General features: G+C 38.8%; 1 protein-coding gene across 2 annotated transcripts in view; it reads right to left on the reverse strand.

The window, feature by feature from the left end:
- The window catches only part of si:ch211-26b3.4 (connector enhancer of kinase suppressor of ras 2), a 615118-nt gene that overhangs the window by 77173 nt on the left and 514079 nt on the right, over positions 1 to 23866 (reverse strand). For both annotated transcript variants that reach the window (XM_039765942.1, XM_039765943.1), the window contains exons 14-15: positions 10330 to 10378; positions 648 to 696 (exon numbers count right to left, since the gene is read on the reverse strand). In XM_039765942.1, coding sequence (XP_039621876.1) covers positions 648 to 696; positions 10330 to 10378 — 98 coding nt within the window. The remainder of the gene's footprint in view (positions 1 to 647; positions 697 to 10329; positions 10379 to 23866) is intronic.

Below are 23866 nucleotides of genomic sequence, written 5' to 3' on the forward strand. Positions count from 1 at the left end.
CTTAGCGAATGTTCACACAGAGCTTATTCTTTTTCTCTTATTTTCACAACTAGAGCTTACATACCATAAATTGGTTATTACACATGGACATGTCACCTTGTGCAGCCCTTCTACATCTTTCTCACTCAGACACATAATTTGATCTGCACAAATAAAAGGTTATGCAGCTTCCTTTTTAGAGTCATTAATTAATACAGTTCTTCAACTTAATCCTAATGGGTCAAATATGGATCCAGGCCCCCTTATTTGTTATGAAGTCATACTTTATTGAAGCTAACATAGCCTGTAGTAATAAGTACTCCCAAAATGTCCAATTAGAATTTTTAATAAATCATTTTTCAGCATTGGTCTGTTTCGTTGTATTTGTGAAGACTTTCTTTAACCTTACTTTCTCTGAAGAAAATATGCTGTACCTCACCATCAACACATTTTTCATTTCACTTATAAACTATCATAAATCCAAATAATACGTGCGTGTAACATTTGGGATATACTTCTCTATGTTGCTCATGTTTGAGGAATATGACAGTACTATTTTCTATTTTATCATATTCACTAAATTTACCTTTCAAGATAGCAGCAACCCAGCAACACTCCACAGCACACTCTTGAACATGCTACGTAAATTTCAACCTTTCATTTCTTACCTTTGGTTCTCTTTTTGGTTTTAGTTCTTAGTGAGGCGTAATGAAATGACTGAAAGAAATAGAAAGAAAATGCAAAGTCAGCTTTCAGACTCTTATATTCCCTAGAAATGTAAAAACATAACCTGCTTCATGACGTAAAGTTCATTTATGGAGAAAGCCCAGCACTGTGCAAATGGAAATGTGGATGATGGGAAACACATTACTTTCAATCCCTTAATCCCAGCAGTATTTCCTAGAATATAGTAAATTTTCACCAGTCAGCTAAAATACACTCCATCATTTGGGACCATTTTTAATTAGAGCAAAGAAGAAGAAGACACCATTATGCCTGAGGTGAGCAGCAGTAAAGACTCCCTTCTTTAATTCTCCTTCATAACAAGGGATCCCCAGTCTGCTCTTCAAAGTAATTAAGAGTTTTAGGTTGCCAGGTGACTGAAGTCCAAATCTAATGTGTGCTTTTATTAAAGCCCTCATATGTTCCTGGATATTATACAGAAGTCTCAAGGGGGCCATTAAGAAGTGGACATCAGGTAAAAATTGCAAAAAAATAAAAACAAAGAAAAACAAAATGCAATTTAAAACACTGCTTGCTGGGAGAGCAAGTTAGTAGTGATTGTCTGGTATCAGGCATATCCATAACCTAAAATTGAGCTTTCTTATAGAGGTACATTTGGAGAAGATCGGACTTTGCTTCCAGGTAGTTATTAATCCATTTAAAATACTCAGCATTAACTAATTTTAAATGAAATAAAAGAATCAAACAATGCAAACAAAGGTAGCATTCTAATTGAAAATATAACAAAATATAAAGCATTTATTCCTATTACAAGTGTAAAAGATAAAAAACGATTGTATACATTGCCAGTGAATAATAAATTAACAGGTTAACCTGATGTGAAAAGTAGTGCTAAGCAAAAAATGACCCCAAATAAATAAACTTTGAGAATTACCTAAAATACACCCTATTTTAAAATCTGTACAACTCAGGTTCAAATATGTGGTTTGTGAACTTTTAATAATGAAGAATATTTTGTTGTTCTTTATTATGGAATCTTAAGAACCCACTAAGCATAATTTAAAATGAGTAATAAATTTCATCAGCACACATCCTCCAGCATATTGTGAGGTGCTTCACTCAAGACATATATGATGTAGACTAAACTAAATAAATGTCATTAGTCAAATCAGGGCAATTTATTTTTATATAGCACTCTTCACTGAGTACACATTCATAACTCTACAGCAAGTTACTGATAAAATACAAATTACACATTTTTAAAAAATCATGATGTACACACAAAAATACATTAGGGTAGACCAGGAGTGGGCAAAGACATTCCTGGAAGGCCGCAGTGGCTGCAGGTTTTTGTTCCAACCCAATTGCTTAATAAGAAGCTCTTATTGCTCAAGTAGTACTTCTACTACCTTTAGTTTTCTCGCTCGCTAAGATTTTGAACCCTTATTGCTTATTTTAGTCTTAAAAAGCTGTATTCTTGGTTCTTAATTATTTCTAATTAGCAATTAGCAACCTCCATTTAACTTGTTACCATTTACACCTGTGTGTATTTATCATGCACCAGTGGGTTTAATTAAATGCTTGGAAGGAAAGTGAAGAGAAATAAAGTGAAGGACTGAGAACTACTCATCCATTTTAGCCTTCAAACCATTTGGATGATATCCTTAGAAAGGGGAAGAAAATCTAGGATATGAGAATTACCTGACACAGCAGAGTTAAAGTACTAACAAGCCATGAAATTAAATTATTGGCAAGAATTGCTTCCTAATTAAGCAATTGGGTTGGATCAAAAACCTGCAGCCACTGCGGCCCTCCAGAACTGACTTTGCCCACCCCTGGGATAGACACACAGATAAAAGCAACTTCTGACAATGTAAGATCATTAATACTGTAGTTGAGATGTGTCCAGCTGATAACAGAGAAGAGGAGAATTAAAACTACAGTCAATAACAACCTCTGGAGGAAATAAACCTGGGAGGACACATGGTTAGTTATACTGTAATACAAATTCAGGTAGATGTTCATGGAACTGGCCACCCATAATCTCCTGGGCATTTTACAAAATTATTTAAGTTTCTACTAGGCAGTTGAATTAGAATACTAAATCAGTTAGTCATTGGATTCCAAGGCTCCCATTATCTTTTCTAGGGGTAAGAGTAATTTTACACAGTACATAAGTGGCAGCAAGTGCAAAAGAAAAATACCTAAATCTATTAGGTGATCAGCCAGGATGATAAGACCAGAATCAGAGATAGGGTCATTTTTCAAAGAAAGTAATCTCTATTAAATTATTAACTCATTCTGTCTATTTCTAACAAGATTACCTTACTAATTAATTCCTGGGAACAGTAACCGCATTACTAATTAATTTACTTTGACGCTACTCTACAAACCCATGCAAATATGTACCATTTGGAAAGTACAAAGATGACACCCAAATTTCATTTTTAACTTTAATGAGGAAAGAAGCAATAGCAATGAATGTTAATTAAAAAAGTTGTCTACATGACTTACATTAGCACTGTACCATTTCAACAATACGAACCAGAAAGCAAAGTTCTTTAATTCACAAAAAAAAAATATCTTAAGAAAAAAACAAATTACTTGTAAAACACTTGCAAAAAATTGAGTCACTACATGTTAAAGTTATTACTAGTGTTTGCTTCTTTTTTACTAGTGCAGATCAGAGAACTTGTTGATTGGGTGGGCAGCTACTTTTATTGTGTAAAACAATGGATATGGCCGTATCTGTGTCTCTTGTGCCTTGGTGCTGCTTAAATGATCAAGATAAGCATTTACATTTTGTAAATAATCACCTTATATTTACTAACAATTGAAGTAAAGATTCAGTTACCTTACTTTTACACGGGATATGTCACTGCATTTTATGACATATGATGCTTACAGTGTTTTCATTTGATTGGAAAAGCCTTTGTAAATCTTTGATCGAAAGGCTGTACATCACAGGAAGTGAAAGTATTAACATATGCACATACAGTGGTGTGAAAAACTATTTGCCCCCTTCCTGATTTCTTATTCTTTTGCATGTTTGTCACACAAAATGTTTCTGATCATCAAACACATTTAACCATTAGTCAAATATAACACAAGTAAACACAAAATGCAGTTTTTAAATGATGGTTTTTATTATTTAGGGAGAAAAAAAAATCCAAACCTACATGGCCCTGTGTGAAAAAGTAATTGCCCCCCGAACCTAAGAACTGGTTGGGCCACCCTTAGCAGCAATAACTGCAATCAAGCATTGGCGATAACTTGCAATGAGTCTTTTACAGCGCTCTGGAGGAATTTTGGCCCACTCATCTTTGCAGAATTGTTGTAATTCAGCTTTATTTGAGGGTTTTCTAGCATGAACCGCCTTTTTAAGGTCATGCCATAGCATCTCAATTGGATTCAGGTCAGGACTTTGACTAGGCCACTCCAAAGTCTTCATTTTGTTTTTCTTCAGCCATTCAGAGGTGGATTTGCTGGTGTGTTTTGGGTCATTGTCCTGTTGCAGCACCCAAGATCGCTTCAGCTTGAGTTGACGAACAGATGGCGGACATTCTCCTTCAGGATTTTTTGGTAGACAGTAGAATTCATGGTTCCATCTATCACAGCAAGCCTTCCAGGTCCTGAAGCAGCAAAACAACCCCAGACCATCACACTACCACCACCATATTTTACTGTTGGTATGATGTTCTTTTTCTGAAATGCTGTGTTCCTTTTACGCCAGATGTAACAGGACATTTGCCTCCCAAAAGTTCAACTTTTGTCTCATCAGTCCACAAGGTATTTTCCCAAAAGTCTTGGCAATCATTGAGATGTTTCTTAGCAAAATTGAGATGAGCCCTAATGTTCTTTTGCTTAACAGTGGTTTGCGTCTTGGAAATCTGCCATGCAGGCCGTTTTGCCCAGTCTCTTTCTTATGGTGGAGTCGTGAACACTGACCTTAATTGAGGCAAGTGAGGCCTGCAGTTCTTTAGACGTTGTCCTGGGGTCTTTTGTGACCTCTCGGATGAGTCGTCTCTGCGCTCTTGGGGTAATTTTGGTCGGCCGGCCACTCCTGGGAAGGTTCACCACTGTTCCATGTTTTTGCCATTTGTGGATAATGGCTCTCACTGTGGTTCACTGGAGTCCCAAAGCTTTAGAAATGGCTTTATAACCTTTACCAGACTGATAGATCTCAATTACTTCTGTTCTCATTTGTTCCTGAATTTCTTTGGATCTTGGCATGATGTCTAGCTTTTGAGGTGCTTTTGGTCTACTTCTCTGTGTCAGGCAGCTCCTATTTAAGTGATTTCTTGATTGAAACAGGTGTGGCAGTAATCAGGCCTAGGGGTGGCTACGGAAATTGAACTCAGGTGTGATACACCACAGTTAGGTTATTTTTTAACAAGGGGGCAATTACTTTTTCACACAGGGCCATGTAGGTTAGGATTTTTTCTCCTAAATAATAAAACCATCATTTAAAAACTGCATTTTGTGTTTACTTGTGTTATATTTGACTAATGGTTAAATGTGTTTGATGATCAGAAACATTTTGTGTGACAAACATGCAAAAGAATAAGAAATCAGGAAGGGGGCAAATAGTTTTTCACACCACTGTACGTTTAATTATAAAGTTCCCAGCTGTACATTGTGGTCACTTTTCCCCATCTTCCTTAAACTAGAATTAAATTCTCTGCATTAAACATATTCTTCCACCGCACTGTAAAACCAAAAAGTTGTTATCTTTCAAAGTAAAACTTTAAATGTTCCTGTGGTGGGCTGGCACCCTGCCTGAGGTTTGTTCCTGTCTTGCACCCTGTGTTGGCTGGGATTGGCTCCAGCAGACCCCCGTGACCCTGCGTTAGGATATAGCGGGTTGGAAAATGACCGACTGACTGACTGACTTTAAATCTTTATTTCTTAATAGAGATAATGTCAACCTCACTACAATCCTGAAGTAAAACAAACTAAAAGTAATTCATACAGTTACACACATCTCTGGTACAAATTGAGGAGACCAGAGGTTAGGTGCACGTGCTGATACATCGCATTGCCGCACCCACCACATGACAAACCACCTCAGGATCTCAGATTAGGACCCGAGTGCAGCCATTCAAGGGGTGACACCTTAGCACCACACTAGTTCAGATGGAATGGAACAGCGTGAGGTTTTCTATGGTGGCTGGAGTGCCAATTCTGCCACTAACCCCCAGGTTTTTCCTTGCAGGTTGGAGGGCCTACATGCACGGCTGGATGCAGATTAACGTCATACCCAGGAGGATACAAATTGAGCAATCATAAACTTTCAATATACTGTATGCCTACAGGCAGGGAATGCAGATTGCATAGTCAAATATTATGTGTGATGGACTGCCTTCCTTTCAAGACTTTTATGACATTTACATAATGCTTGCTTAGAAAAGCGTGTGATACAATTAGCAAAATTCTACTCAAGTAAATAACTGTAATGTGATTACATGAATTTATACTATAATGCATTACACTACCTTGTTACTGGAAATCTAGTTATAGTATAGTACTGCATTACTTAGTACTGTGGTACCCTCAGCTCTGGCTAGAATGCAGGGATAATCACAAGTGAGGGACGGAGAAAGTACCCAATGGGTCCATATCTAAGGTAACTAAGGTAGTGCCTGACAGGATACAAATCAACAAAGTGATTGCATGGACTGTGCTTACTTTTCTTTGCAAGCTAAGAATATGGTTATATTACAATACCTTGATTGAAATTGAAATTGAAACTGAGTTGCTTTTTCCAACTTTGTCTATTAGGTAAGATCAAGCCTTTTTTATCTTCTAAAGATCTTGAGAAAGCTACTCATGCTTTTATTTTTTCTCGCCTCGATTATTGCAATTCACTGTATTCTGGGATTAACAAATGTCAGATACACAGGTTACAGCTGGTCCAAAATGCTGCCACTCGCTTTCTGGTTGGGGCAAGGAAGTATGACTTTGTTTCTCCTATTTTAGCTTCTTTACACTGGCTACCTGTCAGTTTTCGAATTGATTTTAAAATCTTGCTGCTAGTTTTTAAATCTTTACATGGGCTTGCTCCTGCCTATTTATTTGAACTGTGTGTTTTACACCAGCTATCCAGAGTGCTTAGATCTTCTGGTCAGTTGTCTCTTGTTGTCCCTCGTACCAAATGAAAACCCAAGGGGGACAGGGCCTTTGCAGCTGCTGCCCCTCGCCTGTGGAACACTTTACCTCATTATCAGTAAAACTGATGGTTTCCATCATTGTGATCATATAACATTATTTCTATTTATTATCTATCTTATTTTATGTTCATATATTTTATTACAATTATGTTTTATTGTTTATTGTTTTTTCTTTTATTCTATTATTGTAAATCACTTTGGCTGCAGCATTACTATGTTGTTTTAAATGTGCTATATAAATAAATTGACATTGACATTGAAATTTGGGAATCAACTTTCGGGAAAGGTGTTTCCTAGATGTTCAGTATCTACCATTAAGGGATCATTAAGGGGTCTGCTGACTGTAATTTAGGGAGGCAGCACATATAGGGCTTGAGGGCAGGTGAAAATGGGAAGACCAGCAAGCATCCTAACAATTCCTAAGAGTTTTGTGACAGCTTCCCTAACCTTGAAATGTATTTTCTGACAGTCCAAGAGGTGTGTTGTATTTAAGAGGCCACTTCATTTCAGAGCCTACTGAGCTTACAGTCTGAATCTAAGGTGCTGGTGAAACTAAAGACTGGGTGTTTGACCCAGGAAGGAGTTAAACATATTTGTTTAGTTTGTGGATGCAATAAAAAGTCAAGCAAAATGTCATTAAAAAGATTACAATATACAAGCTTTTGAGGCAGCTCAGGCCCCTTCTTCACGGAAGCTTGCATACTGTAATCTGTTTAGTTAGTCAATAAAAGGTGTAATTTTGTTTGACGTTTCATTGCATCCATAGTGGCTACTACAATACAACACCCTAGGACTTTAGTCTGTGGCACATGACAGATTAGCTACTGCACCTATTGCCCACTGGGCAAGTGAGCACTTGCTTTGTACTGTGCTTTGTATACAAAATTACTATGTTCTCTTCACTGTGTGTGAACTGGTACACTCTTTAACGGAAAAGAAAGAAACTGTCTGGTTGTTTCTCTATTTATCCTGGGCCTGGGAAAAAGGGGATAATTGGCAGGAAAATGTAGCACAGGGACAGCAGGAAGGTCCAGCATGGCTTTGAGAGAGAAAAGAGTAATGTGCTCTGAACATAGACTCTAAGAGCTCTCCCTGGGGACTGTGCACACTATTACTGTCTTGGAAGGAATCTATGAGGTGTGATCAAAAAGTATGGTGAATGTTGATGCAGTGCACCATCTAAGAGCCACGCAAAACAGTTCAATGCAGGTTCTGACATGTCCATCCTAGAGCCTAGTTTATGACAAATTTCAACTTGCTTGATACTGTCAGTTGTTTGTGAGCCACTGTTGAGTTCAAGTGTATTTTTTAAGTTTGTCGTTAATAATGGATATCGAGCAACGCATTAACATGAAATTTTGTTTCAAATTGCAAAAAGCTCAGGAAACTCATCAGATGTTAATATTGGTTTATGGTGACACTGCACCAACAATTAAGACTGTTTACAAGTGGTTTGATCGATTTCGTAATGGATCTGACTCGGTTGAAGACGAGAAAAGATCAGGATGTCCTTCAACATCAATTACCGAGGAAAATGTTGAAATGGTTTTATTCTTCATCATAACAATGCTCCTTGTCACACATCCCTTCTAGTACGACAATTTCTGTCGACTAAAAACTTTATGCTGTGTCCGCATCCACCTTATTTGCTGGATCTGGCACTGTGTAACTTCTGGCTGTTCCCTAAATTGAAAATGACCATGAAAGACAAACAATTTCAATCCATTGAGGACATCCAGGCAGCCACGTCAGCCCAACTAAAGACTCTCACGAAAGAAAACTCCCAGAATTGCTTCGCAAATTGGCAGGAGCATTGGGATAAGTGCATTCGAAGTGGAGGAGAGTATTTTGAGGGGGACTAGTAATTGTAAATCTTGTCAGAGATGGCTGGGGTGGCGACCTGGCCGGGACACCCAGAAGGACCGGAGGAGGGCTTACGCCTTCCCCAGATCATGTGGGGGCGACCACCCTGGTACCTTTGGGGGACATGGGTACAGAGCTTTGAAGCTCCACCCTGTAGGAGCCCGTGGTCACCGCCAGGGGGCACCCCAATGCCTTGGAGACCCTGGACCGCAGCACTTCCGCCACACCCGGAAGTGCTGAGGGAAAGAGGAGCAGGGACACCCGGAGTGTTCCCGGGGATACAGCCGGCACTTCCGCCACACTGGGGCATGTCAGTTTGAGATTGCCGGGAAGCACCTGGAGCATATCCGGGTGTGTATAAAAGGGGCCGCCTCCTTTCATTCAGGGCTGGAGTCGGGTGAGGAGAAGGACAGAGCTTGGTGGAGGAGGCAAGGAGGCAGCCTGAAGAGAGTAAGGTAGTGTGAAGAGGCCAGGACTTTGGGGACTTGTGGGGTTTGTGTCGCACTGGACTTTGTACATAGAATGCATAATAAACGCGTGTGTGGTGAAACCAACCTGTCTGCCTGGCCGGGCCAGTCTCCACAATCTTTTACTGCAGTAAACGTTTCTTTTTAAAACATTCACCATATTTTTTGATCACACCTCGTATACTTAGGAACATGAAGTGCAATCACAGAGAACTGAAGGAAGATTCAAAGATTGGTTATGAGTTTGGCTAATAAACAGACAGCTTGGTTCTTGCTCTCCTACATTACAATCATTTTTTATCTCAATGGTTATGAGTTATCAGAGTAACTGCTTGAAGATGAGGAGGATCTTGTAGATGAGCCTTGATTTCATTGTTTTGACAAAGGACAACTAATCTTTCCAGGTAAATAAACAGAAACTAGCAAGAGACTGCAGTTTCCCTCAAGAACCTTTTAATATAATACCACTTAGTGTGTACTCCCGTATAAGGAGAGCTCAGTGTATTGACCTTGATGATATACATGTTCCTATATTTTTAAAAAAATGTTCTTTATTGAACTTTATCTTGCAGAAAATCCTATACTTCTTCATTAGCAGTAGCTGGCTTTGTTGTGACAGAAATGATAAGAAGCCAGACTTGTTTGCTTATTTTTGCACTTCAGCCGCATGTGATTCCTTTGTCATGCTTCAACAAAATTAGAAACACTTTTTCTCGCACCAAATCTGAGTACAAAGCAGTCTTAGTTATTTTTGATCACTGTTATATTTTCTGGCAGGTGTGACATGATGCAGCACTTTATTTCAGGCAGGGTGCTGATAAGTGTAAGATCAGAGTAACATGACTGCATTGCATTTTCACATTTCTCACAATCACAAGGGCTCGCTGTTGGCTGTTCATTTTGTTTCATTTCCATCATTATAATTTGAAAATGTAATACACTTTATTCTTTAAAGTTTTTCTTGGTGGGGATTTGATTACCAGGAGAGCTTTCAGGAATAAAATATAAGCAAGTAGAAAAATGAAAAGGGGGACGGTAGAAAACACTAAATATTTCAGTGCAGGTGAGACACATCAGTGACCTATTTTATTTAAATTAAGAAAGGCATGACATGCAACATAAACCCTTTATCCAAAATATGATAAATCAGAGTGAGCAGACATTACCTTCCTCATGGATGTGACTCCTTGTCTGTCTATGCCAGAACTAGCATATCTGCAAAAAAGTATAAAGTAGGGTCAATGAAGCATGATCTGCACAGAGGGAGGACATCAAGAGCCATTATCTCTAATATAAATAGGATAGAATATTTTGCATTCACATTGTGTTATACACATGTTTAACAGTAATCTGGAGATGTAATTGACTGCAATATGGCACCATTAGTGTGAATGAAAAGATGAAAACGTGAAAAACTGATAGCAACAAGCTACATCCTTAAAAAGAAATTGGAATATAACACACGCTGTCAGTCTGTTTACTTCTCACTCCTCACAACTTCCAAGACTTACTTCTGTTCTTACATGTCTTATTGTATTCTGCTTTAACCTAAATAATCCAGGGTTTCACCATGATTTCCACCATGAATGTGTGTATTATGTTGTATTGCATAACTTGTCTTTTCACTCTTTTAAGAGGAGTCCATTGTCTCCAGTTAAAAAAAACAATCTTCTTATGGCTTAACATTATAAATGAACTGGTGTCTTGCTCAAGATTTATTCACTTCCTTGTGAGGATCTCTGCAGTGTTAAAGTCTTGTACCTACTGATTCTGAACAAAGGAACACCAACAGAATTGTCTGTGTTGTTCAGATATTTCAGTCTGATCAAATCAATTAATTGCACACACATACATTCTTGTTTGAAACATCCTTGTATTGCTTAATGAGCTGTGACAGTATTTCCCTTTTGATACAGATCTACCTTATAAAAGAGAGAAAAAAGGTATCAATATAAAACAATAAAAAACGATTTGTGAAACTTAGAAAGCTAACACTTAAGTCATCCGATTAGCCAATTCACCACCTAAAATTAACTTTTTTTATTCTTAGTTCCTTCCTCATTTGCTTAGATAAAATTCAAACACAAAGCAGTGATGCAGGTCTTTTGCTATTTGCCGTTTTACAATTTCCTGTCACAGATTTTTGTTTTCATCAGAAAACAATAAAACAAGATGGACCTGAAAACCACAAGGTTAAAAAGTCACACCCTGTAGCTGGCTTATTAGGTTAATCTAAGTAGGGAGCCTAACTGTGTGCTGCTGTGCTATCTATCTATCTATCTATCTATCTATCTATCTATCATATAGTGCCTTTCATATCTATCTATCTATCTATCTATCATATAGTGCCTTTCATATCTATCTATCTATCTATCTATCTATCATATAGTGCCTTTCATATCTATCTATCTATCTAAAGTAAGACTCTACAAAGCATTTGGAATATTGTTCAGTGGGAACAATGGCACAAAAAAGGTTAAACCACTAACAATTCTTTGATTAAGAGATCAATCAGAATGATGCAAGCTCAAGTATTGATCCTGAGGCACTCCTACTGCTATTGACTCTTCCAACACATTAAGAACATAGACCTTCTATTCCAAGTCACTTATTTCCCTCCATGTTCTTGATTACAAATTGTATTAAAATCAACAAAGATTTTCTGTAATAACCTATGGAATACATGTTTATTGTTACTGCCAAATTGTTATAATGGAATGACCCTTCAGTGTGACCATAGCTATCAATATCCTCATTTAGCTGATTGCCAGTTTGCAGTTACTGAGACAGGATTACCTTTATCTATAATGCTGCAGTAGAGAAATGTTGTGACACTTACCAGCCATAGAAAAAAACGAAATGGTACATTAGCTTCCACATGCCAAAAGATATCTCTCTCTAGCATGTTTGCACTTCTTAAGCTGCTGGCATTTTCACAGACATTTTGACAGATTTCTTTATGATACTGCACACTTTATTAGGTGTAATATCTTAAACAGTCCAACTTCAATTCCAGTAAGTGCCATGCTGAGAATATGCCAATAGAAAACACACAGAAAACTTGAAATTGAAAGCATACCAGATGATTCTGAAAAGTCTAGTCACTTGGTATACAGTGGAGTTGCATGTGATGATGTTACTGTGTATGTTAACAATTTTTTAGACAGAAAATTCATGACTACCCCAGGAGAAGGTGGTAGGGCTAGAAATAGGCATTTAAATATGAGGTTTTTTCAAACAATTAAGTTAGGAAATATAATGATTGGCCCTGCAGTGAATTTTTAAGACCACAAGAGAATGAAAGGGGTATAAGGGGCCTAAAAACAAGAGGCACCAAGCTACAGAAAAGCATACACTTTAAGCAGCCGTCACCAGACTCAAATGTAGGGCACATGTCCACTTAGTTTTAAAAGAAATTTAAAGTTGCAATGGTAGAAGTATTGTCCTTCATACCAAGTATAGTGAAATCCTTACTTGCATGAACAACCAACATACAGTATGCCACCACTCTCTGTCACCACATGATAAACAAGATTCAAGCACAGAATTTATTTTCACTTAACAGAAAGCTCAACTTTTCCAATATGAGGATATTAAAAATGACCTTGGCTGTTATTACTCTAAAGACTGAGTTCATCCATTTACAGTAGATTTTGACCTTTTGCATACTCCTCACATCGTATAAAGTTATTGCCTTATGGTTTACTTAAAGGTATTTGTAATTGCCATCACGTCTTGAATTTTTTTTTGCAATATTTGCAGAGAATTACATTTCTGGATGTAATGTTTGTAGCTGCTGTTGTATTTGGATGGTAAATAAGTCCTTTGTATTTTTCAAAGTGAAGTTGGTTTTAATTTTATCGTATTCAGTTTAGCCTGTATGTTTCTAATTTGATGTACGTTTCAACCATGTAATATTGAAAAAGTTTCCAGGCTGAAGTCTTGTCTGTTAGCCAAATGATGCAAATACAAGTGAAAAGTTGTTTAAGGTTTTCTCATCTACTCTTTCAAGCAGAAGGCTCCTGCCATGTTCACTGAGTGGAAATGATAAAGGGTCAGATTGACATGAAGACTCAAAATGGAAAGACCTTTGGGTTTTCTGTTGTTTGGAGAAAAAACTAAATCTTTTTGTGCTTTTGGTTGACCGTTATTTGCATTGAAGGTGACAGCAATATCATTCAATGTTGGAACATTATAACTTTAGTGGTATTGTACAAATTTGATTATTTAGTACATTGTAACTTTTTAAATGTGTCAGCCTGTCGCTTTTCCTTTAAATTTTTTTTTCTTCTTCGAGTTGTCTCATATTTTTAAATGCTTGAGTATTGCTAGCTTCAATGAAATATTTAAGTGTTGTGGTCCATTGGGCGGCCTTTTATCCCAGCCAATACCCCCAGGCCACCAGAGGGAGCCATCCCTACGACATGGAGATGCTTCAGATTCCAGCAGGGCATCATGGACTATGGAGTTTTCCTGTAAAGCCCTGCTGGATAACATCAGGACCACCAGGGGTTGCTCCAGGGAGAACCAGGGACTACTATTTTCCCTACGCCCTGGAAGTACTTCCGAGTCACATGAACGGAAGGAATGATGTACTTCCCAGGTGAAAAAAAGGACTTTTATCTGACCCGGAAGTGATGAGGAATTATGGACTGAAGGATGAGAAACACTTCCGGGTCAGGAACTATATAAGAACTTTGGGAACTCCCAGATGACGAGCTGAGCTGGGTGGTAGGAGGGCAACGTGTCTGGGAGTTGGAGGATTGATTATTGTTGTATTGATTATTTAATCAGTAGTGTGGAGTGGTGGTGCTTGGTGCACATAATTATTATAATAAAAATAGTAATTATTGGACTTTTACCTGGTGTTTGGCGTGGTACCTGAGGGTTCAAAGGAGCGATAGTGCCTCCTACTGCTACAGTGTTCAAAGTAAATGAGGAAAGATATCTGTATCTGCCGGTCTAGAAAGTCTCTCTCTAAGTGTTTCATCAGGATTTGTAAGGTAAAGATTGGTGTAGCCTGGAGTTGGTCTTTGCAGGACCCACCAATATACTGGTAGACTTAATTATGAATTCTGAACACATAGGCACCATGTCCTATTGGATTATCAATAAATGCAAAATGAATGGATGGATGCAAAAGCTAAGGAGCTGTCAATACTGAAAACATGTTCTAAATAGGCTGTTTTTGTACTTCCTGTAGAAGTGATGTCTTTTATAATGTGTGATGGTTCACATAGAGTAAGCAATATGTTTCCATTTCGGCAACATAATCTTTTGTTATCCTCCCAAAAAAATATTGCCCCACAGTAAGGGCATAGCTGATCCAACTTGCCTTGAACCTGAACTTAATGTTCATCTAACAAACATTGACATGGAGCTTTAAAAGCAACATTTGTATGTGGACATGATGAGTTGTGGTAGATCTGTTTGTATTCAAGGAGACCTGTGAGTGGGTTTGGCAGGGGCTTGGTCTGTATTGGAGGATGAGTCTGGCATGTTGATGGGCCAGAATGTCAGCATGTTGCTCAATGGCTATATACTCAAACCTAAACCGTGCTTTGGCATGGCTGGCAGTGTCATTTCATCTTATGTTCTGTTGTTGGTCTGTAGCAAATTACTTTCTATGTTTGGTTTGCAGTCGTGGAGTGTTAACAGTTATTACTTTTCTTTATGGCATTGCTTTGTTTGCACTCTTCTTTTGTGATGATGTGTGTGTAGTGTAAGTGACAGTTAGTAGATGGCACTGGTTTTCTTCCAGTCGTTGGTGCGCTAGGCCATTGGGAGCATTTGTGACTGTGCTGTTAGTACATACACAAACCCAGGTCACACTGTGGATGGTCCCATCACCTTGCTTGTGAGCTGAAAGCGGAAAGGACTTTGTTACGGTTTAGAACAGTTTGACTTGTGAGCAATGAAGAAGATTATCCTGCCTGTGTAACACAGATCACCATCAATACTTGTCAGCAGGTTTCTTATCCTGTCCAGTATATAGCTTGAAAACACATAGGAAGCAGGTGGTGCTTGCATCTGACATGAAATCAAGCACTCCTGGTCACACCGCCAAGATTATTGTAAGAGTTCTCAGTTTGTTTTAGCTAATTTTGTGTCAGACCTACATCAAGTTCGCTTGGCCGTAGTTTACGTGTCAGTGATGTAGGATGGTGCACATCGATGGTCTTGTCTGCCAGTGCTACGTGGCGGCATGAATGTTGTGTTGAAAACTTAAATAGCGGCTGTTATGGGCCTCACATATAATTCAGGGATCGCATTTATGTCAGACCAGCATTGTAATGAGTCAGCCATGGATATCCTATGAGGTCAAGTGCACTGTAGTGTCTGTGTCAGCCATGAGAGGGACTTGAAATGGAATTTTGGCCTCACCATTCCTCAACGGCACCAGTCATGGACAGCATTGTGTATGTCATAGCATAAGCTGTTGATTAACACCGAGATGAAGCTTCAAAGGGCAAAAGCGTGTGAGATTTTGCATGACAGACAGACAATTCTTATAGTTTTAAAGATACGGAGGAATGCAAAGCATACTGAGGCTGTAAATTAAGAGGCACCCATTAGAGGTTCTTTTGTCAATACTTCTGTGACCTTGCATTTTACTTTATTACTGTGAAATGTACTCATGACTGCTTTGCAGGTGCAAACTGAAGATGCACATCATGCATGTACAGATTTATTTTTATGTATTTGCTTAGTATTACAGATTTAAAAACTCTACAGGCTGAGTATAATGTGGCACTAGTAGAGAAAATATTCCATTGGAATAACAGTCATTTTATATAATGTCTCCAATGTTTGATGATTTTTAGAAGGATTTTTAGTTCTTTTAGGATGGTACATTTGACTATGCTCCAGGCTCGTATAAATAAACATGTTTACCTAAAAGACTCCTAATTTGCTATTTAAGCATTTTCTTTTAATGATTAATTTTAAAGGATTACACCACACAAAAATGCTATTTTTTATCGGTCAGTTACCCAGTGTTGTTTATAATAATGGCCAAGTAAAATGTTAAGATTATGTTTTTACGGAAAATAGAAAAACCAGACACAACAGGGTTTTATAGGCAGTGTGGCATAGTCGTTAAGGTTGTGGACTTTAAACTCAGAGGTTGTGGGTTCAAATCCTGCTACTGACACTGTGTGACCATGAGCAAATCACTTGACCTGCCTGTGCTCCAATTGGAAAACCACAAAGAATTGTAACCACTTGTATCCTAAATATTGTTAGTTGCCTCGGATAAAGGCATCAGCCACATAAGTAAATGTAAGTGGGGACCAACTCTGAACAAACAGCAAACAACATCCAAACACTAAATTGGGATTCAGAACTACTCTCCTGGGCTGTGTGAGACAGCTATTGCTTCACTGTTTTGCCTCTACTTTATGCACCATCTTATATATTTACGCTTTAGAAACAGAGGCAAATAACTGATTTGGATCACAGTCAACCTGTGTATTGCGTGCCATCTGTAGTGGTTTAATATGGTTACATTAAAACATAGATGAGCTCTGATTACCTTGTGAACCCAAGTGCAGCAGTAATCGGCACAGAAACAGATGTGGGGAAAACCAGAAGTAGAAATGGCCTCTTACTTTTAGAAGATCATGGGGCTGGCAAGCTCACATACATACACAGACATATTTTTACTAACCTAGGCTCAGTTAAGACCTGTCAGTCAACCAATAACATATTTTAGAACTTTGTAAATAAAGTACAGTATATCCTGAAGAAGGGACAATGTAATCCTAACACAGTAGGCAAACATGCTCAGAACTCAACCAGAATCCGGGTGTTTTGATACAGTATCATCATCTGCTGTATTATAGTGCTTATATATGTACTGTATACTGTCAGGTCAGTTTGGGGTGCATTGCCACACCCACCACATGACGAAACAGCTTGGGATCCTGGTTGGCAGCCCCCCAGGCAGACACACATTCCAGTCCCACCATCCAGAAATTACCTGCTATCTGCCACAGCTAGGTGTTACGTGGCTATCCCCTTGGCCTGGTCCAGCCACTCAGGTTCTCAACAATGAGGATCCGGCGAGCCAAATCACCCTCAGGGAAACACACCACATTTAACATGGTGTAACTGATGCTCCCTCACAATGCAGGTAATGTGCCTCATTTGGGACTCCGTGAGCAACCACTCATTCGACACAAAGTCAAACCAGCAGTACCCAAGGATTCTCTGAAAAGACACAGTACCAAAGGAATCCAGTCTTTGTCTCAGGTCATAGGTTAGCGTCCATGTCTCACAACCATATAGCAAGACAGGAAGCACCAGGACTCCAAAAACTTGGATCTTCGTCCTTTTGCATAGAAATCACAAACCCCTTTCCAGCAATGTCATGACCCCCCATGCTCTCCTAATCTGCCTACTGACTTCATAGTAAGTGCCACCAGAGACATGAATGTTGCTGCTGAGGTAAGTAACCCTCTCAACAAGGTCAACACTCTCTCTGCAGACAGACACACTGCTGATGGCTGTGCTTAAGAGGTCATTAAAGGCCTGGATCTTGTTTTTTATCCAGGACACTCACAAGCCCAGACACTCAGACTCCTCGCTCAGTCTCTCGAGTGCCCCGTTCAGACTCTGAGAATATCACAGTATAATCAGCAGTCAAAATCAGTGAACCTTTCTTCACCAACAGATGTCCTACAGTCACAGGACCGCACAACCTTGTCCAACACCCAGTCCATGTAAGCACTGAACAAAGTTGGAGCAAGAACACACTCATGATGAACCCCAAAACCAAATGGAAAAAACACAGAGGTTCTGCCTCCACTCAGCACAGTACTCACAGTACCAGTGTACAGGCCGGCCATGATATCCAGCAACCTCGAGGGGATCCCGTAAAGGCTCAGTCTCAGGATGGTTCAGCATGTCCCACAGTATACTGTGATGTACAGATATATCACAATAAATTTTTAAGTAGATGAGAAGGAAATTGCTGTTTGCAGCTGACTAGTGTTAGTCTGTCACTTTTTCCACAATGATGCCACATTGCTTTTGTTTCTCTGTGTGCTTAATTCTGGCAGATGCTTTACTGTTAGCGTGATTTCCATGATCTGCCAGGAGCAAATCAGTAAGCCCTTTATATAAAATATTGTATCTAATATTGGATTTCAAAAAAAGGTTTCCACACAATTTTAATTTTATCTCTCTCAATGCAACAATGTAAACATCTTATTTTTGTCCCATATTTTTCACAAGACAGACAACAGAAATCATTTTGACTGAGAGATGAAAAGTGAAAAATGCTAAAAACCCTTTTGCCGGAGAAGATATAATGAAAACTAAATCACAGGTTTGCAGGGATGCTGTCGACGTTGTATTCAAAGACCAGCTGTGTGCAATTAATACAACCAGGTATCATCACCTTGGGAAAATGACAGGAAGCCGGTATGTCATGCTTTTAAGAAATGGAAGAATGCAGCTGTCTGCACATTTTCTGAAACAAATATGATCATTCCTTTTCTGTTACAATTTTAATTTATTTTTATTATGGTTAATGGATTGCAAGTTATTACTTGGGTGCAATACATGAGGATTTATCCTTCAGGGTCTTATGACCCTAACAGATAGGAGAAGTATAGGGGTGAATTTTAATAAATTATAGTAAATAAAAAGTTGCACAAGGAACTGCAATGAAATGGCATTGCTGGAAACCCTAAGGGTTTTACATGTTCTTATTCTTTTTGCATTAATTTCTGCCAACTGCATAAGGCCATGCTAACAGGTGAGACTAAATTATTCCGATGCAAGTCAAGGTTTGGATTTGTGTGCACAGTGTGCAGCAACTCTGTAAATTCTGAATACTTTAAATAATAAAGTATTCAGTTCATACCTTCAGTAGCTGCTTGGCAAAAGTAACTTAAAGTTAGCAAATATAATGCCAAAAACAAATCTTTATATCTTCACAGCAGAATAAAAAAAACAACTATAAGCAAGCATAATATTAATGGATGTCTCATGGATCCAGCATGCTTGGCTTGAACCCATTTGTTTTGTGTCCAAAGGGGATTTTCTCTAAGTACTCCTGTTTTCCTCCAACACCCCAAAGATATGTTGTTGGTTTAATTGGTTATTCAAACATGGCCTGCATGATGCACGAATGGGCTCAGTGGTAGACTGACTCTCTGTTTGGAGCCAATTCTTACCTTATACTTGGTATTGCTCCACAAGAACCAGAATTTGATTAAGCAGGTTTCAGAATTACTGTATGTTATGAAAATAAACATTTTATGTTAACTTACAATGAGGTGGTTTTTAAGTCCTACTGTGGAAATTATCAAATGTTCACCTTCTTCTTCTTCTTTTGGTTGCTCCCGTTAGGGGTTGCTGCAGTGGATCATCTTGTTCTATATCTTTCTGTCCTCTGCATCCTGCTCTGTTACACCCACTATCTGCATGTCCTCTCTCACCACATCCATAAACCTTCGCTTAAGCCTTTCTCTTTTCCCCTTTCCTGGCAGCTCTATTGTTAACATCCTTTTCCTAATATACTTAGCATCTCTCCTCTGCACATGTCCAAACCATCGCAATCTTGTCTCTCTGACTTTGTCTCCCAACCATCCAAACTGAGCTGACCTTGTAATGTACTCATTTCTAATCCTATCTATCCTCGTCACGCCAAATGCAAATCTTAGCATCTGTAACTCTGCCACTTCCAGCTCTGTCTCCTGCTTTCTGGTCAGTGCCACCGTCTCCAACCCATATAACATAGCTGGTCTCACAACCGTCCTGTAGACCTTCCCTTTCACACATGCTGATATCCGTCTGTCACAAATCACTCCTGACACTCTTCTCCACCCATTCCACCCTGCCAGCACTCTCTTTTCACTTCTCTTCCACAATCCCCATTACCCAGTACTGTTGATCCCAAGTATTTAAAGTCATCCACCTTTGCCAGCTCTGCTCCCTGCATCCGCACAATTCCACTGACCTCCCTCTCATTTACACACATGTATTCTGTCTTGTTCCTACTGACCTTCATTCCTCTCCTCTCTAGGGCATATTTCCACCTCTCCAGGGTCTCCTCAACCTGCTCCTTACTCTCACTACAGATCACAATGTCATCAGCAAACATCATAGTCCACGGGAACTCCTGTCTAATCTTGTCTGTCAACATGTCCATCACCATTGCAAATATGAAAGGGCTCAAAGCTGATCCCTGATGTAATCCCACCTCCACGTTGAATGCTTCTGTCACTTCTACTGCAGTTCTCACCACTGTCACACTACCTTTCTACATATCTTGCACAACTCTTACATACTTCTCAGCCACTCCCGACTTCCTCATACAATACCACAACTCTTAAAGAATAATAATCAAATGTTCAACATTATTTCAATTTCAAAAAATGTTAGACAGCCTTGTTGTGCTTTGATGTTTATTCTACACAACTAATTGTGCATTACTCTACTGGTGGTCATTGCTGCTTTAACAATATGTGGCTCACTTACTACATTTTACTTTACTTACTTTGACCAGAAAAATAACCAGTTTTTTAAAACAGAAAGAAGCCATCTCAGTGCTGTCCATGTCATCAGGATTTGTGCGTCACACTCTATAAGTCATACCCATTGAAATATTGCTGCACACAGATAAATAGCTCCTATAAAAACAGACACCCATATAATTTCACGAAAGCAACCCAGTGCAAGGACTAAAAAACCTTTTGCAGACATGTGTAAATTGTGTTTTGTCTACACCTCTTTGTATCATGCCCTTTAACTGGAAGAATACTTTTACTTACGACACATAATATTGACATTGAACTCTTAGTAAGCTTTTTTTCCAACAGGGCAGAAAAGAAGTAATGGAGATTCAGAAGAAAAAAAAGGTGAATATTCTCAAAAATGCAAATACTTCAGGAACTGATATTGTCGTTCAAATTAAATGTCCATCCATCCATTCATTATATAGACTTGCTTAATCCGAAATAGTGTTACAGTGAATGATATAAGCGCATCATTAATCTCATTTAATTTGCTAACATTGCATATTGCTTACATTGCCAGAGAAACTAACTTCAATTTTCAGTTTTATGAACACTAAAGTTTTTAAAAATAACAGAACACTGAAAAGGCATCTGTGAATATATCAGGACTTCTCTGGGCAGCTGTTGTGAACTACTTACTGATTTCTTACTGATACCTCAACCTGAATGAAGGACCACCGCCTACAGCTCAACCTGACCAAACTCAGCTTTTTCAGCCTGTCAGTCTATTTAACTCCCCATCTCTGTACAGCTTGGCTCACTGTTGCTAACACCCACCAGGTCAGTGTGCATGCCTGGGGCGATGATTGATGAGCAGCTATCTTTGTCTGACCACATTTCTACTGTTTCTGGTTCATGCAGGTTCAACATCCGCAAGATCAGACCTTATCTTACAGAGCGTGCAGCACAACTTCTGGTCCAGGCTTTAGTCTTGTCGCTTCTGGTTTACTGTAACTCACTTCTGGCAGGAGTACCCACGTGTGCTATCAATCCAGTGCAGATGATCTAGAATACAGTGGCCAATCTTGTATTTAACTAACCAAGACAGGCACGTGTTATCCTTCTCTTCAGGTTGCTACATTGGCTCCTAGTAGCAGTGGGTCAGCACCTGAGTATATGGAGGCACTGGTGAAGTGCAATACTCCTTTTCACCCACTCAGATCTGCCAGGGAACAGCGTCTGGTTATACCACCTCTATATGGCATCAAGTCTCAATCCAGACTCTTTTCGTGTCATTTTTCACCAAACATTGTTTTTATTGACTAGTTGACCATTGGTTGGACACCCTATGGTTAAGTTATTTATTCTTTGTTCATTTTTCATTCTATTATTTATGTTTATTTGCATTTTTTTTGTATTTGATTTGGACCACCTGCCCATCACTGCCATGGAGCGGCCATAGTTTCTTGGCAGTTCATTGCCAATGCACTCTGGAGTTGGTGAGTTTTTGTGTCTTTTGCTGTGCTTTGTGATTTTTGTGATTTTTGACCTTCAGCTTTATTTTTTGACTCCAACACTGGATTACTGTTATGAGACTTGGTTGCTTCTGAATTTGTCTTTTGCAGGTGTTATATGTCTTTTTTGGTTTTCAGAGGTTTGCAGTGTCACAAAACCTTTTTGTGAAATAAATATTTTATTTTATTGCTAGCCAGGATTTTTATTTTTTGACAGGATTTTCCACTGTAGTGGGCATTTTTGGAACTGTTTGGGATTTAAGTGTTTGGGACACTCTAAACAATATACAGTATACTTTGTATTAACAATTGTACCATAGTCCACCTAAATAAAAGGCCAAGTGTCTGTGTATTTGTGTGTCAGTCTGGTTGCAGGTCTGTGTCATTCCAACAAATGGAGCATCACAAACATTTTTAGTAATAAAATGCATTGCATCTTCCATTCCAACAGATGGTACATCACAAATATTAACACTACTTTCATGAATCCCCTAGCAAAACCCATATAACAGAAACATATGGGATGCAATTGTCATTCCAACAGATGTCACATGACAAACATTTGTAGTAATGCATTTTTTACTACAAATGTATGTGATGAGTCATATGTTGGAATGACAAACACAATGCATTTTATTATTACATGCATTAAAAAAAAAACATTCTAATTGATGGTGCACAGGAAAAATGTTAATGCTGAGGTCTACATTGATTATTTAGATTTCAACCCATCTCAGACAGGTAACACAGCTAGTTTTGAATATACTGTAAAATTGTCATCATGGGTTGGTGTTCATGATATGAACCTGCAAAAATATGTAAATACACAGTGTCTTTGTTTATAACCGGGTCTAACATAATAGCATCTCCAGATATTTTTCAACCTGTCATTTTTTATTCTTAACAAGGACATGATTTTAGTGTCCTGTAATTTTTGTATTTTCTCCGTGCTGCTAAATTCAGGCAAGTGCATCATGTCAGTTAGAAAGGCTTGAGACACGACAGTGACTCTCAAGAGAAATAAGAATCATAAATGCAAAGAATAGGAGGAAATTTAAATGAGTCAGTCTAGCTCATCTGAGAAGGGTATATGTAAATTGTTAGCAAGCAAAGAATCAGTCATGCTGATTCAATCTGAATTCTGCATTCAAGAGGAGAGGCCATTCTCTCAGATGCTTCTGTGTCCACTGATAAAGCTACACTGGTGACAGAAAGGTCATCTTTGAGAAGAGACCGTTGTGGTATGACGCTTATCTTTAGCCACATGATGCAGCAGCACAGCTAGCCTCCTGCGGCCCTGCCAGCACATTGTTTCACCTGAGTCTACCTACAGTGTGTCAGCAGTCATCAATCGCATCTCTGCCTGCCCACATTTAAGGTAACTAATTAGACTGCACATATTAAATATACAGATTTTTAACCAAGCATGTAAGTATTTATTGCAAAACATTAAGCCCAGTTAGATGTGTATTTAATGACAGCTGTGTGGCTGCAGTAAAGTCAAAATATATTTACAAACATTAGCTATTAATCCAATGAGCACAAACATTTTATCACAATACATCCATCCATTCATTATCCAACACGCTATATCCTAACTACAGGGTCACGGGGGTCTGCTGGAGCAAATCCCCGCCAACATAGGGCGCAAGGCAGAAAACACACCCTGGGCTGGGTGCCAGCCCACCGCAGGGCACACACACACAAACACACATACCAAG

Source organism: Polypterus senegalus, chromosome 10 (genome assembly GCF_016835505.1).
Source record: "Polypterus senegalus isolate Bchr_013 chromosome 10, ASM1683550v1, whole genome shotgun sequence".
Lineage (NCBI taxonomy): Eukaryota > Metazoa > Chordata > Cladistia > Polypteriformes > Polypteridae > Polypterus > Polypterus senegalus.